General features: G+C 38.4%; 1 protein-coding gene across 5 annotated transcripts in view; it reads left to right on the forward strand.

The window, feature by feature from the left end:
- Window positions 1-17,350, forward strand: part of FBN1 (fibrillin 1) — a 143,512-nt gene that overhangs the window by 44,362 nt on the left and 81,800 nt on the right. For all 5 annotated transcript variants that reach the window (XR_014854299.1, XM_085070587.1, XM_085070589.1 and 2 more), the window contains 3 exons: window positions 8,525-8,722; window positions 11,986-12,111; window positions 16,071-16,196. Coding sequence is in view for 4 of the 5 variants with exons in the window: in XM_085070587.1 (XP_084926713.1) it covers window positions 8,525-8,722; window positions 11,986-12,111; window positions 16,071-16,196 (450 nt within the window). In the remaining variant the exon portion in view is untranslated. The remainder of the gene's footprint in view (window positions 1-8,524; window positions 8,723-11,985; window positions 12,112-16,070; window positions 16,197-17,350) is intronic.

Genomic DNA, 17,350 nt, shown 5'->3' on the forward strand with positions numbered 1-17,350 from the left:
TGGTCATGATTACAATGGTGTACACACAGAGTGATGCCACAGTTTCATTGAGGAAGAAATCTGATTCTGTAACACAGAGGGTTGCATGGTATTTCAATTAAGTAGTTGATGTGTTTCATCATAGAGTTTGCGGTGAGGTATTAGTGTCTGAAGCAATTTTGGTACAATATTGACTTAAATTTTTAACACTTTCTGAGATTTTTTGGTGAGTTATTATGCAACCATGAAATGAAATAATTGTTAAAAAAATTCTGTGAAAATCAAATGCTCTGTGTTGTCACTGTTTTCCAGATATTTTTCATGTCTTTTCAGCTGGCTGTATGAAACATAAAAGTGTGTTACAGCCTTATTGAAGAACAGTATTAGTTATTCCAAAGTCTTTAGGCTAGTACAAAAGAAATCATTATTTACATAATATCAAGTCTGTCATCACTAAAATCATATCACAAAAAATGCATGTATTTGAGAATACAAAAGCCTGAGTAACTGTCTGGTTGAAGAAATTTGGCCAGGGAGCTGTCTGCCATGTGGAGCAGAGTCTTCACAGGGATACAATCTGTTTGCACCTTCCTTTCCTTCAGTGGAAGTTTTCCACCATTATAATTTCTCAGGAGTGCTGGTCTTTTTGGATTATGGAAGAGAGGGAGCTTGCTTTGGACAAGCTTGATGATTCTTGTTATAAAGGAGTAAGATACTGATTGTTCTAATTACTTTATTAAAGAGCTGCCAGGAGTTCAGAAGTTCAGAGTTCTCTTAGGACCACAGAAGATATTTGTGTGTGTATCATTAGGTTAACATTTCATTACCAGCACCTAAATCATCATTATTACATTTACTGCCTTCCCACACTGAAAGCAATTTGACTTCTCTCAATTTCTGCTGTATGTTTACTCCTGCTGTGTTTCACTGAGCCTGAGCACTGAAAATTGGTTCCCTCTCTTTCTCTCACCTCCCCTTTTTATTTATAACCCGTTTTCAGTTCTGGACTGAGTTTCATTCCAGTGCACTGCAATTCTGTTTCATGGCACTGCAGAGGAGCATTTATATTTTAGAAAAGAAAAGGTTATTTCTAGTGTATTGTACCACTCCATCTCCTTTGTAAATGTGAGCAGTATCTCTTTAAATTGTATGCATTGCGTTGTCTGAAAGCATTTTCCCTCTTTGGATGTCACTCTATGTAATATTCTGTAAGTCATTAGGATCTATTTTTCTTAAACAGTTTGCACTGCTTTTGGACAGTCTTAGTTACTTTAGTCAGTGTCTTTTGGAGCCAAATAGAAAAAAAATACCTAGAGCTTGTCTACTAGCTTTGTCTTTACCTTGCTAGTTAATAGTTAATACTTTGTGGTATGTAAAGAGAGTTTGTATAACGTGGCAGTCCTAAGAACACTTTCTAAAAAGTAGTAATAAGCTTCAGCCAACTTGTTCTTTTAAAATGAAATTTGCAAAGTTCTGTAGTAGAATCCATTCTCCTTAATAATCATCTGGTCTTGACAATAAATATGTCACCAAAGCTAGTTACTTTTTGGCAAAAAGGGAGATGAAAATCAAGTCAGAATTTTATCTAACTGTTGCTAGCCTGTGAAAGAAATTGGTAAAATTAAAGTCTGCAAAGATATGGTCCTTTGCTGGTTATACAGCAAACTAAGGCTAGAGTTTGTCAGGTAACTGACTATTCAGAAATGAGAAGTTATTCTTCATTTAGCTGCATTGCTTACTGTTTTCTTCATCATGGAAAAGAATAAAATGTGGTAACAATTTTCTGTATTTGGACTGCTGCCGCACATAATTGGGAACAACAGAGCTAAGGCTTTGATTTTGGTGAAATGCTTAGTCTGCGTGTTGGATTAAAATGTGTGCAACAAATCACTCCAATTCTGTAATAATAATTTTTGAACACTATTTTTTTATTTTATTACTGTAATGTTATTACTTTTCAGTTACAGACTTTGAGAACTGGGTCAGCTGCAAGAACAAAATTGGCATGAAAATAGTTGTATATTTGTTCTGGAAAATAGATTGCTAACATACTTTGTAAAATAGTCAGCCTGAATTGTTCTGTGCATCAAATGTAAGTGATAATGTTAGTCTCATATTATTAGTAAGCTGTTAATTCAAAATCCTGTTCTTTAACCAGTATCCTAGGAAGACTAGATAATATTTGCTAGAAAGACATGTTAAACAGATCATCTGTGCAGAAATGGATTTGTGAAGCAGCTTACGGAATGGAAAATAAATTTAGGCTGAAGTGTGCCAGTAAGTCAATATATGAGAACAATTTGCAACAAGCAAAGGTGAGGAAGACATGAAGAAATGGAGTAATCAGATTCATAAATTAAAGGGTAATATTCCTGGGACTGGATTATAGGAGGAAATAACTAACTTTTTGGCTGTGTAATACAGAATAAAGAGTTATGGTACCAGTGTTAGATATGCTTCCATGGATGTTTTTCACTCTTGTGAAAATAATGAGAAGCAACTTGGAGCTGTGATCTGTCCACAGCACAGCTGTAGTATTTTCAGACATTGCTGCTGCCAGGTTTATAACCCTGCCAGAAACAGTGCCTGAATGGTTTGCACTCCCGAGTCCCTGGTTCCTGTGACATCTTAGCATTAGCCAGTGTTAAATCTCAGCTATTTGAGCTCAGTGCTGCACTGTGCACTGAAGCAGCCGGGAAATGGTCTTGCTTATGTGTGAAACCATCTCTGGCACTGGAAGGGAGCAGACAGAAGTGGCATGGTGATAATTTCTTCACATACCACAACCAAACCTACCAAACCTCATTGGTAAGAAGTGTCAGACATCATAGGAAATAAGTTTTTAAATATTTACAGAGTTTTGTTTTCTTTCCTTCTGAACACCCTCTGATATCTTTGCCATGTACTTTCCAATGATGACACATTGGGATCTGACTGTGGTGAGTAATGGTGTCTGGCTGGGGGGAGGAGAGGACAGGGAGTGCTTAACAGTGAGTAATTATTTAAGGAAATGGCCCGTGTGGAAAGAAAAGTGTGTTGTGATTGGATGCATTTATCAACTGGCCTTTCAGTGTCACCTGTGGACAGAGCATTATTGTGTCTGAGTTTTTAAATAGTTGGAAGTCAGTTTATTGAGCTAACTTGGGAATGTGTTGTGTGTCTGGTCTTGATTCGGTCTGTGAATTGAGATGTGAGGCGTGTCCCCTATTAGGAAAGATGGAAGTAAATGATAGCTATCCCATGGTCATCCCTGAGCATGGTCATTCACTTTTCTGACCAACAGTTGAAAGTCATAAGGTCTTGTATGCAAAATATCATTTCATGATTGTCTGCAAGCAACTGACAGGGCCATGTTTCAAATGAAGATGGAGTTACAAACTCATTGCCCTTCCCTGTTTCCTTCCTTTGACACACACAGGTTTGCAGTAATTTTTTATGAGGTGTATGTATGTAGAGCCTTCTGTTAATTCTTTCTGGCCTTATCACGAGATTTTAGTATGTTTGAAAATACCTAGAATCACTTTGCTTTTGAAATTAGGCCTGAAGTGCTAAACCTTTGTGTTCTATAACTCTGTGCTATGGTGATGCTTACTGCTACAGTCAGCTTGGTCATGCTGTTCTCTTCTGTCAGTGCTGAGATTCTCTGCAATTCTTTAAATTCTACTCATTTCAGACACAGTCACATCCTGCTTTCTGAAATGAGGCATACTGTGGTTTTCTCCATTGTCTTCAAATGCATTGCTCCCTTCTCTGAAGAGAGTGAAATGACTGAAGTACAGTGATGGACGCAGTGTTTTCCTATTGACAGTGCAGCAGTTTGTATATTTGGCTGCGTGAGATCAGGTTCCAAAGAAGCATTCTCAGGTACTAGTGACTATGACTTCCTTTCCTGGCGTGTGGCTGAGCAGTGGCACAGGCTGCCAAGTGCACTGGGTCACACCTGGGCAGTGCTGACTGGCTGTGCAGAGATGAGATGGTGTTTCTGCCCTGTGCAATCTCTCCTCCAATGGCCCTCTTTTATCCCCAGCTGGCGCAAAAACCCAAACAACCCTCCAAACAGCAGAAACAAAAGTGCTGCTAGGCAAGAAAATAAGTTGTACTAATGATCAGCTTTAAGGTATTTCACTTGCCTTAGAGCTATTTCTGACCTTTCTTTCATTATTTGTATGATAATGGAATATTACTTTCTTTCCTTTTTGCCTTTTCCCCTGTACTCAAGAAAGGGGAAGTTGCTGATTTGTGTTGCCCAGGGGGTTTCAGTTGCACAGCAGTCTTGGCTGGATTTGGGGGTTCTTGCCAAATTTTCCCCATGAGGTGCTGGGTTTGCTGCTCAGTCAGTGCTGCAGCCCGAGGTCCTGTGTGAGCTGTGCATGGTGTGTGCAGAGAGCTGGAAAAACGCTGCTCATTTTATCATTATCCATTTCTCTGTGATGGCAAGAGATGGCATTTTCCTTTTTTCTATAGTGAGATCTTGATCGTGATCAGAGAAATGCTGGCTTGCTGTGGTCTCATCCTTTGACCTCTGCAGTCATTCAATTTTCAGTAATTTTAAGAGAGGTGAAGGAGTCTGCCAGCCTTCCTAACAGGTGGTTATCAGTTTGCAAAATCAGGCTGTTAATTTGAAACATCGAGAACTCTTTATAGGAGACTTATAATGAATCCTAGAGGGAAGAGGGACCAAACTTTGTCCAGCATCCTTGCACTAGCATAATTGTTTAATCCAGGATCCATTATTTCACAATGGTTTTAAACTTTAATTTTACATTAAAAACTATATTGTGCTTGAATCTAAGCAGAAGTTATTGTGAACTAGGGGCTTAAGATGTGTATCTGATGTCAGAAGTCTTGCATTATCTTGGTGCTTGTAGTCTCTTTGGTGTGGTCCAGAATCACTTGGAATGATTATGGTTATTTATTGTTGTGCTTGGTTTTGATCAAAGCCTGCCAGAACTACGTATTTCAGCAGCCTCTTTGCTGCTTTTAGGAATATAAAAGATCTTTTGAAAAGATAACCAAAATTATTTGATGGTTCTGATTGAAACAGGAATGAGCTCTAAATCAAAATACAACTTGATTCCTTCCTGTGGAATTAATAAGTTGAATTGTTGCATGGTGTAAACTGGTGTCAATCTATTGCCCTCTTGCTCTTTTTAAAAGTATATGAGCTTAATGTGGTTTTACACTTTCTACAATCTTCTGAGTTGTCTGAAGCTCCCTGTGGAATTATTCCTTATCAAAATAGCTAAGAAGTATGTGTAAAAGCAGATAAAGTGGTTAGAAAATGGTTACTAATGCCTTACTGAAGGCTGTTTGCATGTGCTGAAATTTGCATTAGAAATTACTTAAAAGATTTGAATTACCAGTTGCACATCTTAAAAAAATAATTTTACTAAAATAATTTCAAGCCTCAACATTCTTCAGTTAAAATGAAGTTATCCCTGAGAAAAAAAAATCCATATAGATTGTGTAATAGTTTTTCCCACTATATTTTCCCTCTATCTCTCTTTCCAGCTCCTGACTGATCACTGGTGCCTTCTGTTTGAGCTTTACTTATTAAAGTAGTTTGAGTAATTGCAAATTACATGAATGTGTAAGGAATCTTTGTTGCTACAAAATAAGGATTAGTGTTTTAAGCTCGTATTGTCTTTTCATTTTGCCAGCGTATTAGTAGAATTTCATTTTCTTCTCGTAGGCCTTCATCTTGTAATAAATAAAAAAATCTTAAAAATCAACTATTTAAAGCACTTTAGTTTTAAAGGCCTTTTTATTCAGCCTCTGTATCAAAACAGTGGATTTCTCTGTGTCTGTAGGTTTGTGTGTACATTCAAATGATCTTTTTCATGTGCATTTTCTGACTTAGAATTTTCCGTTAAGAACAGAAAGGAAAATTTTGTGAAAATGTGGAAGACTGTATTTCAGAAAATAGAAGAAAAGCTGTATCTAGAAGAAAACTGAGTATTAAGAATAACATATATCAAGGCAAAATATTAGGTGAAAATAGGGTCTGTAATTCTCCATACTAAAGTGTTATGAACTTGAATAATAACAAATAGAAGCTGGACTTGCTTGGTTTCGAGTGCATATTTGACCCGCATCTTGTTACTGCGACCTTGTGGAAAGATTTGCATGATTATGAAGTTAACTTCATTGGGTTCACAATATTTCTAAGACACATTAGCCACTGCTAAGTCATTTATAGCTTGAAAGCAAACAATTGTAAATGCTGATCCATTCATATCCTGCCATAAAACACAAGATGGGTTATTCACTGCTGTCTGACGCGTGCTCCCGCTGCGACGGAGAACAAAATGACTCCTTTTTAACCCATCTATATATAAATGACAGAGGGACAATCTACAATGAGGGATTTCATTCTGGGGAGGCACTCGGAAGATTTCCTGTTGCCAACACAAAACCATGGCATTTCTAAAGAAATTGTTGTCTCTTGTTTTAATATTAGGAGTTATGACATTTGGAGTTTTGCATAGAGTAAAGCACATATTCTTGTTTTGATCAAGGATGAAAAATCCATCTGGGAAATAATTGCTTTAATTTATAGGTATAATTGATTATGACTTATTTGTATTCATTTCTGTGTTGAAGGAATAAGATAAAGCTGGTAATATTTGAGTTTGTACTGCATGCTTCCAAAGCTGCATTTTTAGAATGAGAAATGAGAAAGAAGGCAATGTAGATTTTGACAAAAGCAAAACAAGCCCTTTGAACTAGGAATATTAAAGCAGCTACAAAAAAAGTTTTAAACTAGGGAAGAACCTGATAGAAGCTGTAGTGTAGAAAATTAATATGGGAAATGAAGTGACACAGTAAGAAATACCAAGCCAAAGAAAGCTAAGATGATGATAAGGAATTAAGTAATCAAGGGCAAGAGAAATGTTATCAGAGATTCTGACTCATTTCATGATGAGGCTGATGGAATTGCTAGAGAAGGGTGGCAGGAGTGTTCAGTAAATGTAGGTGTACTGTTTGGAGAGGATAGGACAGGGATTTTATACGTGTAATCTGATAGCCTTTAAGGATGAAATCAATAGCAGGAATTGGATTTACATATTTTTATGCAGTTAGTCCAGCTAACCAGGGGGCCTGAAAATAGCTAATGGGTTCTCACAGGTTAATTCTCCATAGATCTGGAAATACAGGACAAATTTCCAGAGGCTGAAAGAAAATTGCTGTTGATCCAGTATTTTAAAAGGAGGAGATTATCTGAGTGATTATAGGTGTGTTAGACAAAAGATAGAACAGCAGTTATAGGAGTGATGCATAGTTAATGAACAATAAATGGTATTTAGTGTCATTTAGTACAAGTTTGTCAGAGATAGGTCCTTCAACCTAACTCAGTATCCTTTCTGATATCATCATGTTAATTGATGAAAATAACAGTAGCAATATAGCATTTTTTGCCTTACAGGATTTCTGTAAGCCATTTTATTAATTATATCAGAATGGCTTGATTAGTTATTAGAACTACAGCATATGGACACAGCATTTCTGGTTGGCACAAAGATTAATTAAATGATAGGCTTCAGGGTGCATCTGGTGTGGGGAGACAGTGCAGATGGGAGAGACATCCATTCTCACTTCTGCCCTATTTCACACCTTTTAACAATGGTCTAGTGAAAACATATAATTGTTAAGAAAGTTCAGATGTGGCATGAAAATTGGAGGAGTTTTTAATGTCATAACTCTAAGGCTGTGTGGATTATTTAGCGACCTTGGCTGAGGTATCTCGTAACTACTTCAGTGCAAACAAACATCAGGTTCATAATTTGCTGGCTGTGCTTACAGGATGCTGGACTCTGTCCTGGTGCACCTTAATGAAAGAAAGCATATTAGCGTTGCTTGTGAATAATTAAGTGGAGGTCGCACCCCAAATGTACAGAAGACAGCAGGAGTTGGCAGTACCACTGCTTGGTTTTTGCCCTTGGAGAATGGAACAAAATTAAGCCTAGTAGTATTTTATTAACATCTTAGTTTGATTCTGTCTGTTGGCTAAGTGGCCTATCCTACCGTAAACAAATCAAAGCAGATGTGTTCCACATGCCCTCCGTTCAGCTGTAGGCAAAGCTTGCCCACATATCTGGTACAGCATATGGCTGAAGAGCAGTGAAAAGTGTCCTCAAAAAACTTCCTGCAGTCTGTATTGCTCTTGAGCCTCATTTGAAAACAACCATATAACTTGTGGAAATAAAGACATCCGACCTCTTTTATCAGTATTCTTTTAAATAATGCACTGAATATTTAATGAAGTGATCCTGGAAAGAGTATTTTGAGTGATTAAACCAAACAGCAAAGGGGACCTACAGATACAATATTCCTGATAAAATATTCACAGTTTATATTTTCAGTGGATTTGAATTAAAGAGAGAGAAAAGAAATCTTCTGTAGAGCACCTCTAAGATAAACTGTTTGGTTGGTGGGCAATTCGTGTGAAAAAGAATTGCCTAAATGTGCTGTTGTTTTGATTTATTATGAGTTTTGCTGTGTATTTTTATTGCGATGCTGATCGTGTTTCCTGGTTTTGGCGCAGATTACAGGACCGGCCCTTGCTTCACATTGGTAACCAACCAGATGTGCCAGGGACAGCTCAGTGGAATTGTCTGCACAAAAACCCTGTGCTGTGCAACTGTTGGCAGAGCGTGGGGCCATCCCTGCGAGATGTGTCCTGCCCAGCCACATCCCTGCCGCCGAGGCTTCATTCCAAACATTCGAACGGGGGCCTGTCAAGGTAAGTTAGCAGCAAAACTTCCCCAAAAGCTGCTGAAATTGTTACTGGATTAATCTTAATTGAGTTACACTGCTGTGAATAACCTGTCCTAAGCCATTCTCAGCTATATGTGTGAAGAATGGAAAAACACTGTCAGATGCATTACTTCATGTTTCAGTGAGTGCCTGATGTTCAAGTGAGTACATTAGTAACTCAGGTCATGTGAGAGCAGCCAGCATCTTAATGAATTTCTCACTGCCAGCAGCCCTTTCCCTTGGTTCTGTAATGGTGTTTTTCTGAGTGTACCACTCAATCATTCCATGGAGGAATTTGTTCTGTTTCAGAGAGCACTCAAAACATGCAAAAATCAATCTGTGGCAATACTGCCGCATTTATCCAGTGTGGGCTTTTTCAGCAAAAAGTTGTTTAATTTGGATTCATCTTGGATGTCTTACCTCTTAGAGCTACCCTGTTTTGACCTGGAGAAAATTGCCTGTCGTACCACTTGTAATGCCCTATTATACAATTTTGGAAGTGCATTTGCATTTGTTTCAAATCATAAAATCCACCCAGATGTTGCTTACTTCTTTCAGAGCATGCCTTACCATAGAAAGTCCTTACACTGCTTTTGGCTTTTATTCTAATACTTCCAGCTGTATAAATTCTTTTATTGTCTGGATGTCTGGCAGGAAACAGGAAAGTTAACAGGGGCAACTATGTATTAAACTGATGTGGATTATACATTCCCAACACCATATCTTTGGGGCCAGTTTATTTCGATCTGTCTAACATTTTCTAATAAGGTACAATATTTTTGAAAATAGGGAAGATAAAGGTTATAAATCAGTGAGTAATTTTATATAATCATTAAATTCCTCTGAAAGACTTCTAGGCATTCCATTGCATTAAAAATGTAGATACCCTCTGTCACAGGCCAAGTTCTGGTTGGTGCCTGCAGACAGACATGATGAACTTCAAGATGGACATGGTTGTGTGCACTGCATGATGTGCCCATATTTTGACCTCAGTGATTCTGTTCCCCCTCTCACTGTAAAGGTCAGGGCTAAATGGTGCAGAAATCTGTGAACCAAGATTCTGGACCGTTTTGAAAGCCTATGGACATAAATATGTGGCCCACACCCCTGAACTTATGCCACACCTAGTTATATCCCTCTTGTTTTTGTCAAGGGAAAGCTGCAGTGAACTCTCCAATGGGTTTGTGCAGTTTGGAATAAGGATACTTCTGCTTACTTCACATTTTTTAGGAAGCAGCTACATTGATGCAAATCTGTATGTGGTGCCAGCACAGTTTTGGCCCTGTATGTTTGACTTGCATTTTCCAGTTTTCCCTCCTTAAGTATTGTGTTTGTAATTCCAACAGAGCTTTTATGGAATCACATATCAGCTTTATTTTTCGTGCAATCGTACTAAATCCTTTTGAAATCAGATAACATCCATTCAGACTGGTGACATTTCAGGGATTTCACATCCATATTCAATCTAAATAAAGAAAAACGGGTTAAATAAAATCCAGGTTCTCTGAAGAGAAAGAGGAATCATTATTATTGTGTGGAGAAGTCAGAAAAAATAAAACAGAAGGGAGGAGGGCAAGGTTGTTTTCAAAATTAAATAGAATATTGCTGCCCAAAATTTGACTTTTGCCAGAAGTTAAATTAATATCACAGCTGAGATTTTTAAAGATACAAAGAAAAAAATTAAACCAAAAGTGGGATTTTGAAACAGACATCATGACTCAGAAGCATGACTTCTGGTTTTTTTTTTTGTTTTTGAGGTTTTTTTAAGTCAGTACAGTGCCATGAAGTCTGGCTGATTACTGTTAATAAAGCACAGCCCATTGCTGTAGCTCAAGTCCCAGCAGCAGTGCAGCTGAGTCGAGGCTGCTGAGGCTGTGCTGGTTCTGCGTCCTCCCAGCACGGTGGTTCTCTCAGGGGCAGCTCTGCTCTGCCTCTGCTGCTGCACCCCCGACCTGGATCAGTCCACCCAGGCATCTTACATAATGCTTTTCCATGTGCTGCAGATATGCCCCTTGGCATTCCTGAAACTTCCTACTTGTGGCTCCCAGGAAAATTGCCTCTTAGCCTTTTGTACAGACATAAGACTTCGCTTTTCAGACTGCAAGCCACATTACCACTGTCTCTCTGGGATTTATAAAGGGAGATTTGAAGGCATCATCTCCTTCAGCTTGTGCCCCTGCATTGAAGCCTGTGTCAGTGTGAAGCCCAAGAACTCAAGCAACCAGGTTTTCTCAGCAGTAGCTGGTTCTCCTGAGGAGATGGGGGAAGCATGAGCATTTGGATTGGAGAGTGGAGTGCTCTGTGCTCCTGAAGGAGTTCCTGAGCAGCAGACAGGGCAGCCCCTGGGGACTGTGAGCCAGACTTCCCGAGTGTCCTATTGCAATGCTACTCCTCCTCCTCCTTTAGCCTCTTTTCTGTAGCTGTTATTAAGCCGTAGCAACACTTCTGCAGCTAAGTGACGACACACATGTTGTTGTGCTAAAATAATTGTGAGGCCAGAAACTGGGGCCTCTTGAAAAGGTTTGTCTTGAGCTTGCTACCTAGCCTGTGATATCATCTTTGTTGTTTCATTTTCCTCAGTGAAAAAATTAAAGGCAAAGAAAGAAAAATAAAAGGGAAAAAACCCTCCAAATTGTGTGTCTAAGCAGGTCATTAATAATTCCTCCTGAGACATTAGTTATGGCTGTGAAACTTTTTGAGTCGAATCCTAACCACAGTCTAATGTCGTTGGTGCTGATCTTGCTGGAGTGTCAAGTTAATAATTTCCATCAGTAATGACTCTGCAGTTCCTGTGCCTCTTCATGAGGCCCCCTCCCTGCACACTGCAACTGCTCCTCTGTGCTGGTGGCCTAAGCACTGCGTGGAGTTGCCAAGATTTTCTAGGGGGCAAGTGATTTTGGGTGACCAGCTTTAGGCACTTCAAAGAAACTTGAATTCTGGCAGGCTGTGTTTTCTGCACACCATTCCCCAGATGTTTTGGAAAAACAAAGCAATAGCAGTTAGATATTTAATGTCTGTAACAATAATAACCATGTGATTTCTTGCAGAAAATATTTAGAGTACTGTACTTAATCATACTTTGCATAGAGTAATTACAAAATTAGTGTCTGTCTTACCAAGCAAGTATCATAATATTATGATAGGTGAAGAATGGATTTAGGCATATTTAATTTCTGTGTAGACAAATTATTATGGCTGTTCTTGAGAACTGAAATAAAAGTGGGTGTTTTTTCCTTTTTTATATCATAGATGTGGATGAATGCCAAGCCATCCCTGGGATCTGTCAAGGGGGAAATTGCATTAATACTGTTGGATCTTTTGAGTGCAAATGCCCAGCTGGACACAAGTTTAATGAAGTAACACAAAAATGTGATGGTAAGAGCTTCTAGAACTTTCTTCTGAAAGTAGAAGGGGGAGTCTTCTTTTGGGGGACCAACTTTGTTTAACAGTTTGTAAGAAACTGTTTGTCTCTTTTGCCTTGAATATACAAATAGGATTATTCACATCATCTTTCTAATTTTTAATTGTGATTTGGTAGTATTTTTTTCTTTCTAATGTAATAAGCATAAATGTCTCCTTTGCTTTAAGAGAATTTTGAACACATAAGGAACATGGTACTAAAATGCATCAGTTAGACATTATTGATTCGTGTTTACAGTGAAGTCCAGATAATGTTTAAACTCTTGCAACTGATTCTACTTTCAGTCATTAGATGAAAATTAATTTGATTTGAGCAGACAAGTTTCATAAGTGGTTAGTGATTTTGGAATGCCAACTTTCAGTACCATAAAAGTATTTGTGAGTGGAAGGTGTGCATTCATCATCCTTTCTTGCATCAAGTGCTCTTTAAGAAGCACTGAAAATTTTTTAGTCATTTTAGAAGAATTACGACTTACTCTTCCAAAAGAAAAATCCCTGTTTTAGGCAAAACTTTATAATTTATTTGCAGGTTAGGGAGAGCAATTCAGAAGAACTCGTACACAGCATGGTTTACATATTGTCTGCCAGTGATTTTGGCAGAATGCAATCTACATTTAGGATAGAGCAACATTGCAAGTATTTTGTTCTGTGGATGAAGTACCAAGAATGTGGTGAATAGGAAAGACTGAACATGAGCCTTTTTAAGTAATAGTACATGAAAAGCTGAGAGCTGTAGGCTGCATCTCATAAACATTTTAATATTTTACAATTGCTGAATCATCTTGGAAAAACCCCCAACCAATAACCAAAGAACAAAAACCTCCCAAATAACCACCACCTTCAGAGCCTGCACTTGCTAACAGTTAAGGAACTGGACTCAAGAATGTGGTATAGGCTGCCGTGTTCCCAGACCCTGCCATAAATTTCCGGCCCCATTTGTGAAATCTCTGCAGTGATCACCTGGCTGCAAAGATCATATGCATTTTTCCTTCTTCAGTTTCATACCTATTGATTTTTGAACCTCTGCAGACAGAGAGTTACTTTCAGTATGTCTTCATATTGTATGTACCAAGAAATTTTAATTAAAGCTGTGTAGATATTAATACAATTCAAAGAAAAGTACCACCTTTATACCAGTGGCATGAAATAGGATAGAGACTCAACATTTAAGAGGATGATCATGCAACAACAGCATATCCATTCTGTTCTTTCTAAATTATCTTTTGAATTTTGTAATACGATATAAGACAAGTTGTTTGTTTTACAGTTATTAACTGTAGTTAATTCTGATACATAATAAATAACATCTGATTGTGTGTTTGGTTTAGCTTCCTATTTAGCAAGTAGGACTTCTGGCAGTTGTAACATGTCATTGGTTACTGATTTAGTTCAACTGAGAGCTACGTGCTGAATTACCAGTACTGTTTTTTAGGGGGTCTCCATTAAACTAAGATCATAATAGCAATCGCCAAGTGTAGGGAGACAGTCAACAAGATGGGAAGGGAGGTGTGTTGGTCAAGGTTCTCTTTATTAGCATAGCTGGTGGAAACCTGTATTTTAAGTGCTACGTTATTTCATTGCTTAATGCAACCATTTCTTTGCCATTTACATTAATGCTGAGGTAAATTCTTTTTCTTGGTGGTGACCAGGGGAGTAATTTTTCCTGGAGTAACATTTAAATCTGCGAGTACATCAAGTATACTTACCTTTGTAAAACTCGCTTACTTAACAATGACAATGTTGCTTATATGGATGTCAACAGTAATATAAATAGTGAAATACTGTTTGGGTTAGGTTCAACCCTAAAATAAAGAGTGATGATTTTGCTTTTAAAAAGTTTGGACTCTATATAAACAGTGGCAACACTGACTTTAAGATAAACATTGGTGAATTTGAGTCAGAAAATGCTTGAATCTGATCCATTTAGAATTGCATTTTTCTCTGTTAATTAAGGGCTTTATTCAGACCAAAATTCAATTTCCACATTTTTTGTCACTGAGACTTATGGGACTCCTGTGGTGTATAATCTTGGAGCAGAAGCCAGAAGTCTCTTAGCAGTGCTCCCAGGGCACTGGGACTTGAGGCTTTGGCAACATCCTCGAAGTAGCACTGAACAAAAAAAGTCACACCCCTCTCACACACCCAGATGAGGAATGTGACCCACATCAGGACAACTAGCAAGATGCTGGGGAAGAATGTGTGCACAGGGGACCCAGGGCCCCTCTCCACTTAGGATGGCTCAGTCTGCAAACTTGGGTTATCTGTGCGCCTCACCACTCCCTGCACTACTTTCCTGCAATGGCAAAGGGCCACGAAAATATTAGAGTGTCCTGTGCTTTACCTATGAGAGCAGGAGTTGCTAGTTTTTATATTACTGAGTTTTTATATTACTGTCTTCACAGAAGAAGTAGAATTGAGATCCTCTCTATTTGCTAAAGTGCTCATTAATGGTCTTGTGGGACTTTGGGTGTTCCCCCATCTGTTGGGGCCAAATTCCAATTTAGGCGTTACATTTAAATTCTTCCAGTCATTTTAATGACTACAGTATTATTCACTCCTTGCCTTGGTGTGTTGGGTGGTGTTGCAGTATTTCATCTCAGAAATTTTTGTGGTTGGTGAAATCATTATTACAGTCATGTGTCTATCTGTTCTTAGATCTCTGGGGGCAGGTTGGGTAGAGTCCAGTGATGCCATTATTTCTGGATGCTCCCTGTCAGGAGAGCAACTGGATGATTGTAGATGGCTGTGACAAGCAGATGTCATTGGCCAGTCTAGAGAATAACCTCGCTTTCTGCTCTGTTTGGCTGATTCCTCTTGTAGGTACCATGGAAAAGAGTGAGCTGTTTTTAAGCTCAGCAGAAGTCCAGGTTCCTAGGAGATGAGAGCAGTGCTAATTAGATGCAGCTGCATTGTTAAGACAGTCACTGGAAACCAAGGGAAAGTAACTACACATCACAGGCGGGCTACTGGTGGTAATTAAGGAGCACTTGGGGCTGACATAGGTTGTTATTCACATAGCTGTAGATAATATAAACTAGCTGTGGAAGAACCCCTTCAAGTGCGCTCTGTGCCCCTATAATGAGTTATTAGAAGGTATTTGTTAGGCTTTTTTTCTGCAAACTTTGAAATTTTTTCTGCATTGTATCAATGATATTTAGTGTATGGATTGATATTTGTTAGTGGAGACAATCATGATATGGAAATTTTATTTTCAAATCACGGACAAAACATAGGGGGAGTTATGGATGCGGCCTGATTTCTGCAGTTGATACTTCAGCTATACTCTAGAAACCTGTTGAAACTTCAAAACATTGATTTAGTGTTGAAATTCAGGAAAGACAATTTCTGTTGCCTGCAGTCATGCTAGGCTGTAATCCTGTCAGACTGCATTAGTTGAACAATACCTTGCTGCTCAGTGCTTTTGTACAGGGGATTTCCAAGACACAGACCGAGTGTAGGAAGGAGGACAGGCAGTTCAGTAGGTGGTACATCTCCCTTTGAGTCTGTGTTGAACCAGTGCCTCAGTGAGGTATCAGGAGATGCTGTGCTGCTGGCAGTAGTGGTTAAGCTCCTGATCACTATGGTAATTTCACAGTTTGCACTCTGGTCACAACACAGATTTCTTTATTCTAGTATGCAGAATTCAAACTGGATGGGTCAAAGTTTTCTTATAGTTAGTAAATCTCCTCTGTGTTTTTAGATTTTCATCCAGCATTATTAAGCAGTAAAACTTCTGCAAGCTACAGATACAGTATTTTTAAGGTTCTGTTTCATTTCTGTTTATAAGATGCCTAACAAAAGATGCTAATTGGAAACTGCTGTGAATTTGATCATTGCTACTAATTATAAAATCCCTATTCTTGTGCCAAAACTAATTTAGCTAACCTGCCTCTGCCTCTCTTTTTGTCTTGAAGATATCGATGAATGTAGCACCATTCCTGGAATTTGTGATGGAGGAGAGTGTTCAAACACAGTTAGCAGTTACTTCTGCAAATGTCCTCCAGGATTTTATACAGCTCCTGATGGCTTAAAATGCATAGGTGAGTAGAATCCTGTGAACAGTAAGACAGTAGGTGTCATAAACATTCATGAATATCTAAAATGGATAAAAATGTATCAGAAACGTATTTCAACTTGTGAACTTGAAATCCTTCTTTTCTATAGAAGTACATCACGTGCCTGTATGTGTATTCTGAAATGAGTTTTTCATTTCCAGGATGTTTCTTCTTTGCCTCTTCATTGTGACCTTCCCTTTTAATTTTCTACTGCAGTTTTTCTATTATGTCATATTTGTTGCCTTAGAACTTGTTTAACCATCTCCTTGGTATGGTTGCTCTCATGTTTGTTTTTAATTTAGTCCATGTTATACTCAGCACTCATTTAGAAAAGCAAATTTGCATGCCAACTGTTATGACCCTAATGCAAGTATTAAAGGGAAGTAGTGTCATAACCTGAGCATAGGACATTTTTATGTGCTTTTATGATGCTGATGATTTGGCAGGGCTGTTCTCTCAGGCTTTTACTGTGGTGGAGCAGAACCCATCTTCCAAAGGCCAGACCAGGAAGCAAAGAACTTTGTAAATTAAATGACTGCCACTGCAGTGCCAAAGCCTGAAACACTACTATTAGCAGTTGGTGCTTCTGGGAAGCATATAGCCTGCTCTGAGGCAGGTCTAGTAGGGAATTAATTTATTTTTTCTCCTTTTTGTTACTTCCTTCTTCCTATCCATCCCGCCATCACACCAAGCAAATGAATATCTCTCCAGGGGTACTAGAGAACAGTTTTGACTCCAAGGGGTTCTATTTAATTTTTGAGAGGGTAGATGAAGAAGTAAATATGTGTGGCAGTTTAGCTGGGTACCAGTTGAAAATGGAGAACCAGTAATAGAGCTGAAAACTGATTTTATTTCCTCTGTTTCAGATTTCCATCATATGATAATATGAGTGATCTAAGTAAAATTTGGAAATAAAGGCCAACTGACTCTTTTATCTGTACAGCCAATAATATTGATGTTCAGGGTTCCAGCAAATAAAAGGCAGAACTCTCGAACATATCACTACATGTCAATTTCCTCAAAATCATAAGAAACTTTCCTGCTTTTTTTTTAAAAATCCACTTGAGTAGCTAGTAAATTCTGGAAAGCACTGGTACTAGACAGATGAATCCACCATGCCCTGGATAATTGAGACACTG

This window comes from Lichenostomus cassidix, chromosome 10 (assembly GCF_008360975.1).
Source record: "Lichenostomus cassidix isolate B80296 chromosome 10, HeHo_3.0, whole genome shotgun sequence".
Taxonomy (NCBI): domain Eukaryota; kingdom Metazoa; phylum Chordata; class Aves; order Passeriformes; family Meliphagidae; genus Lichenostomus; species Lichenostomus cassidix.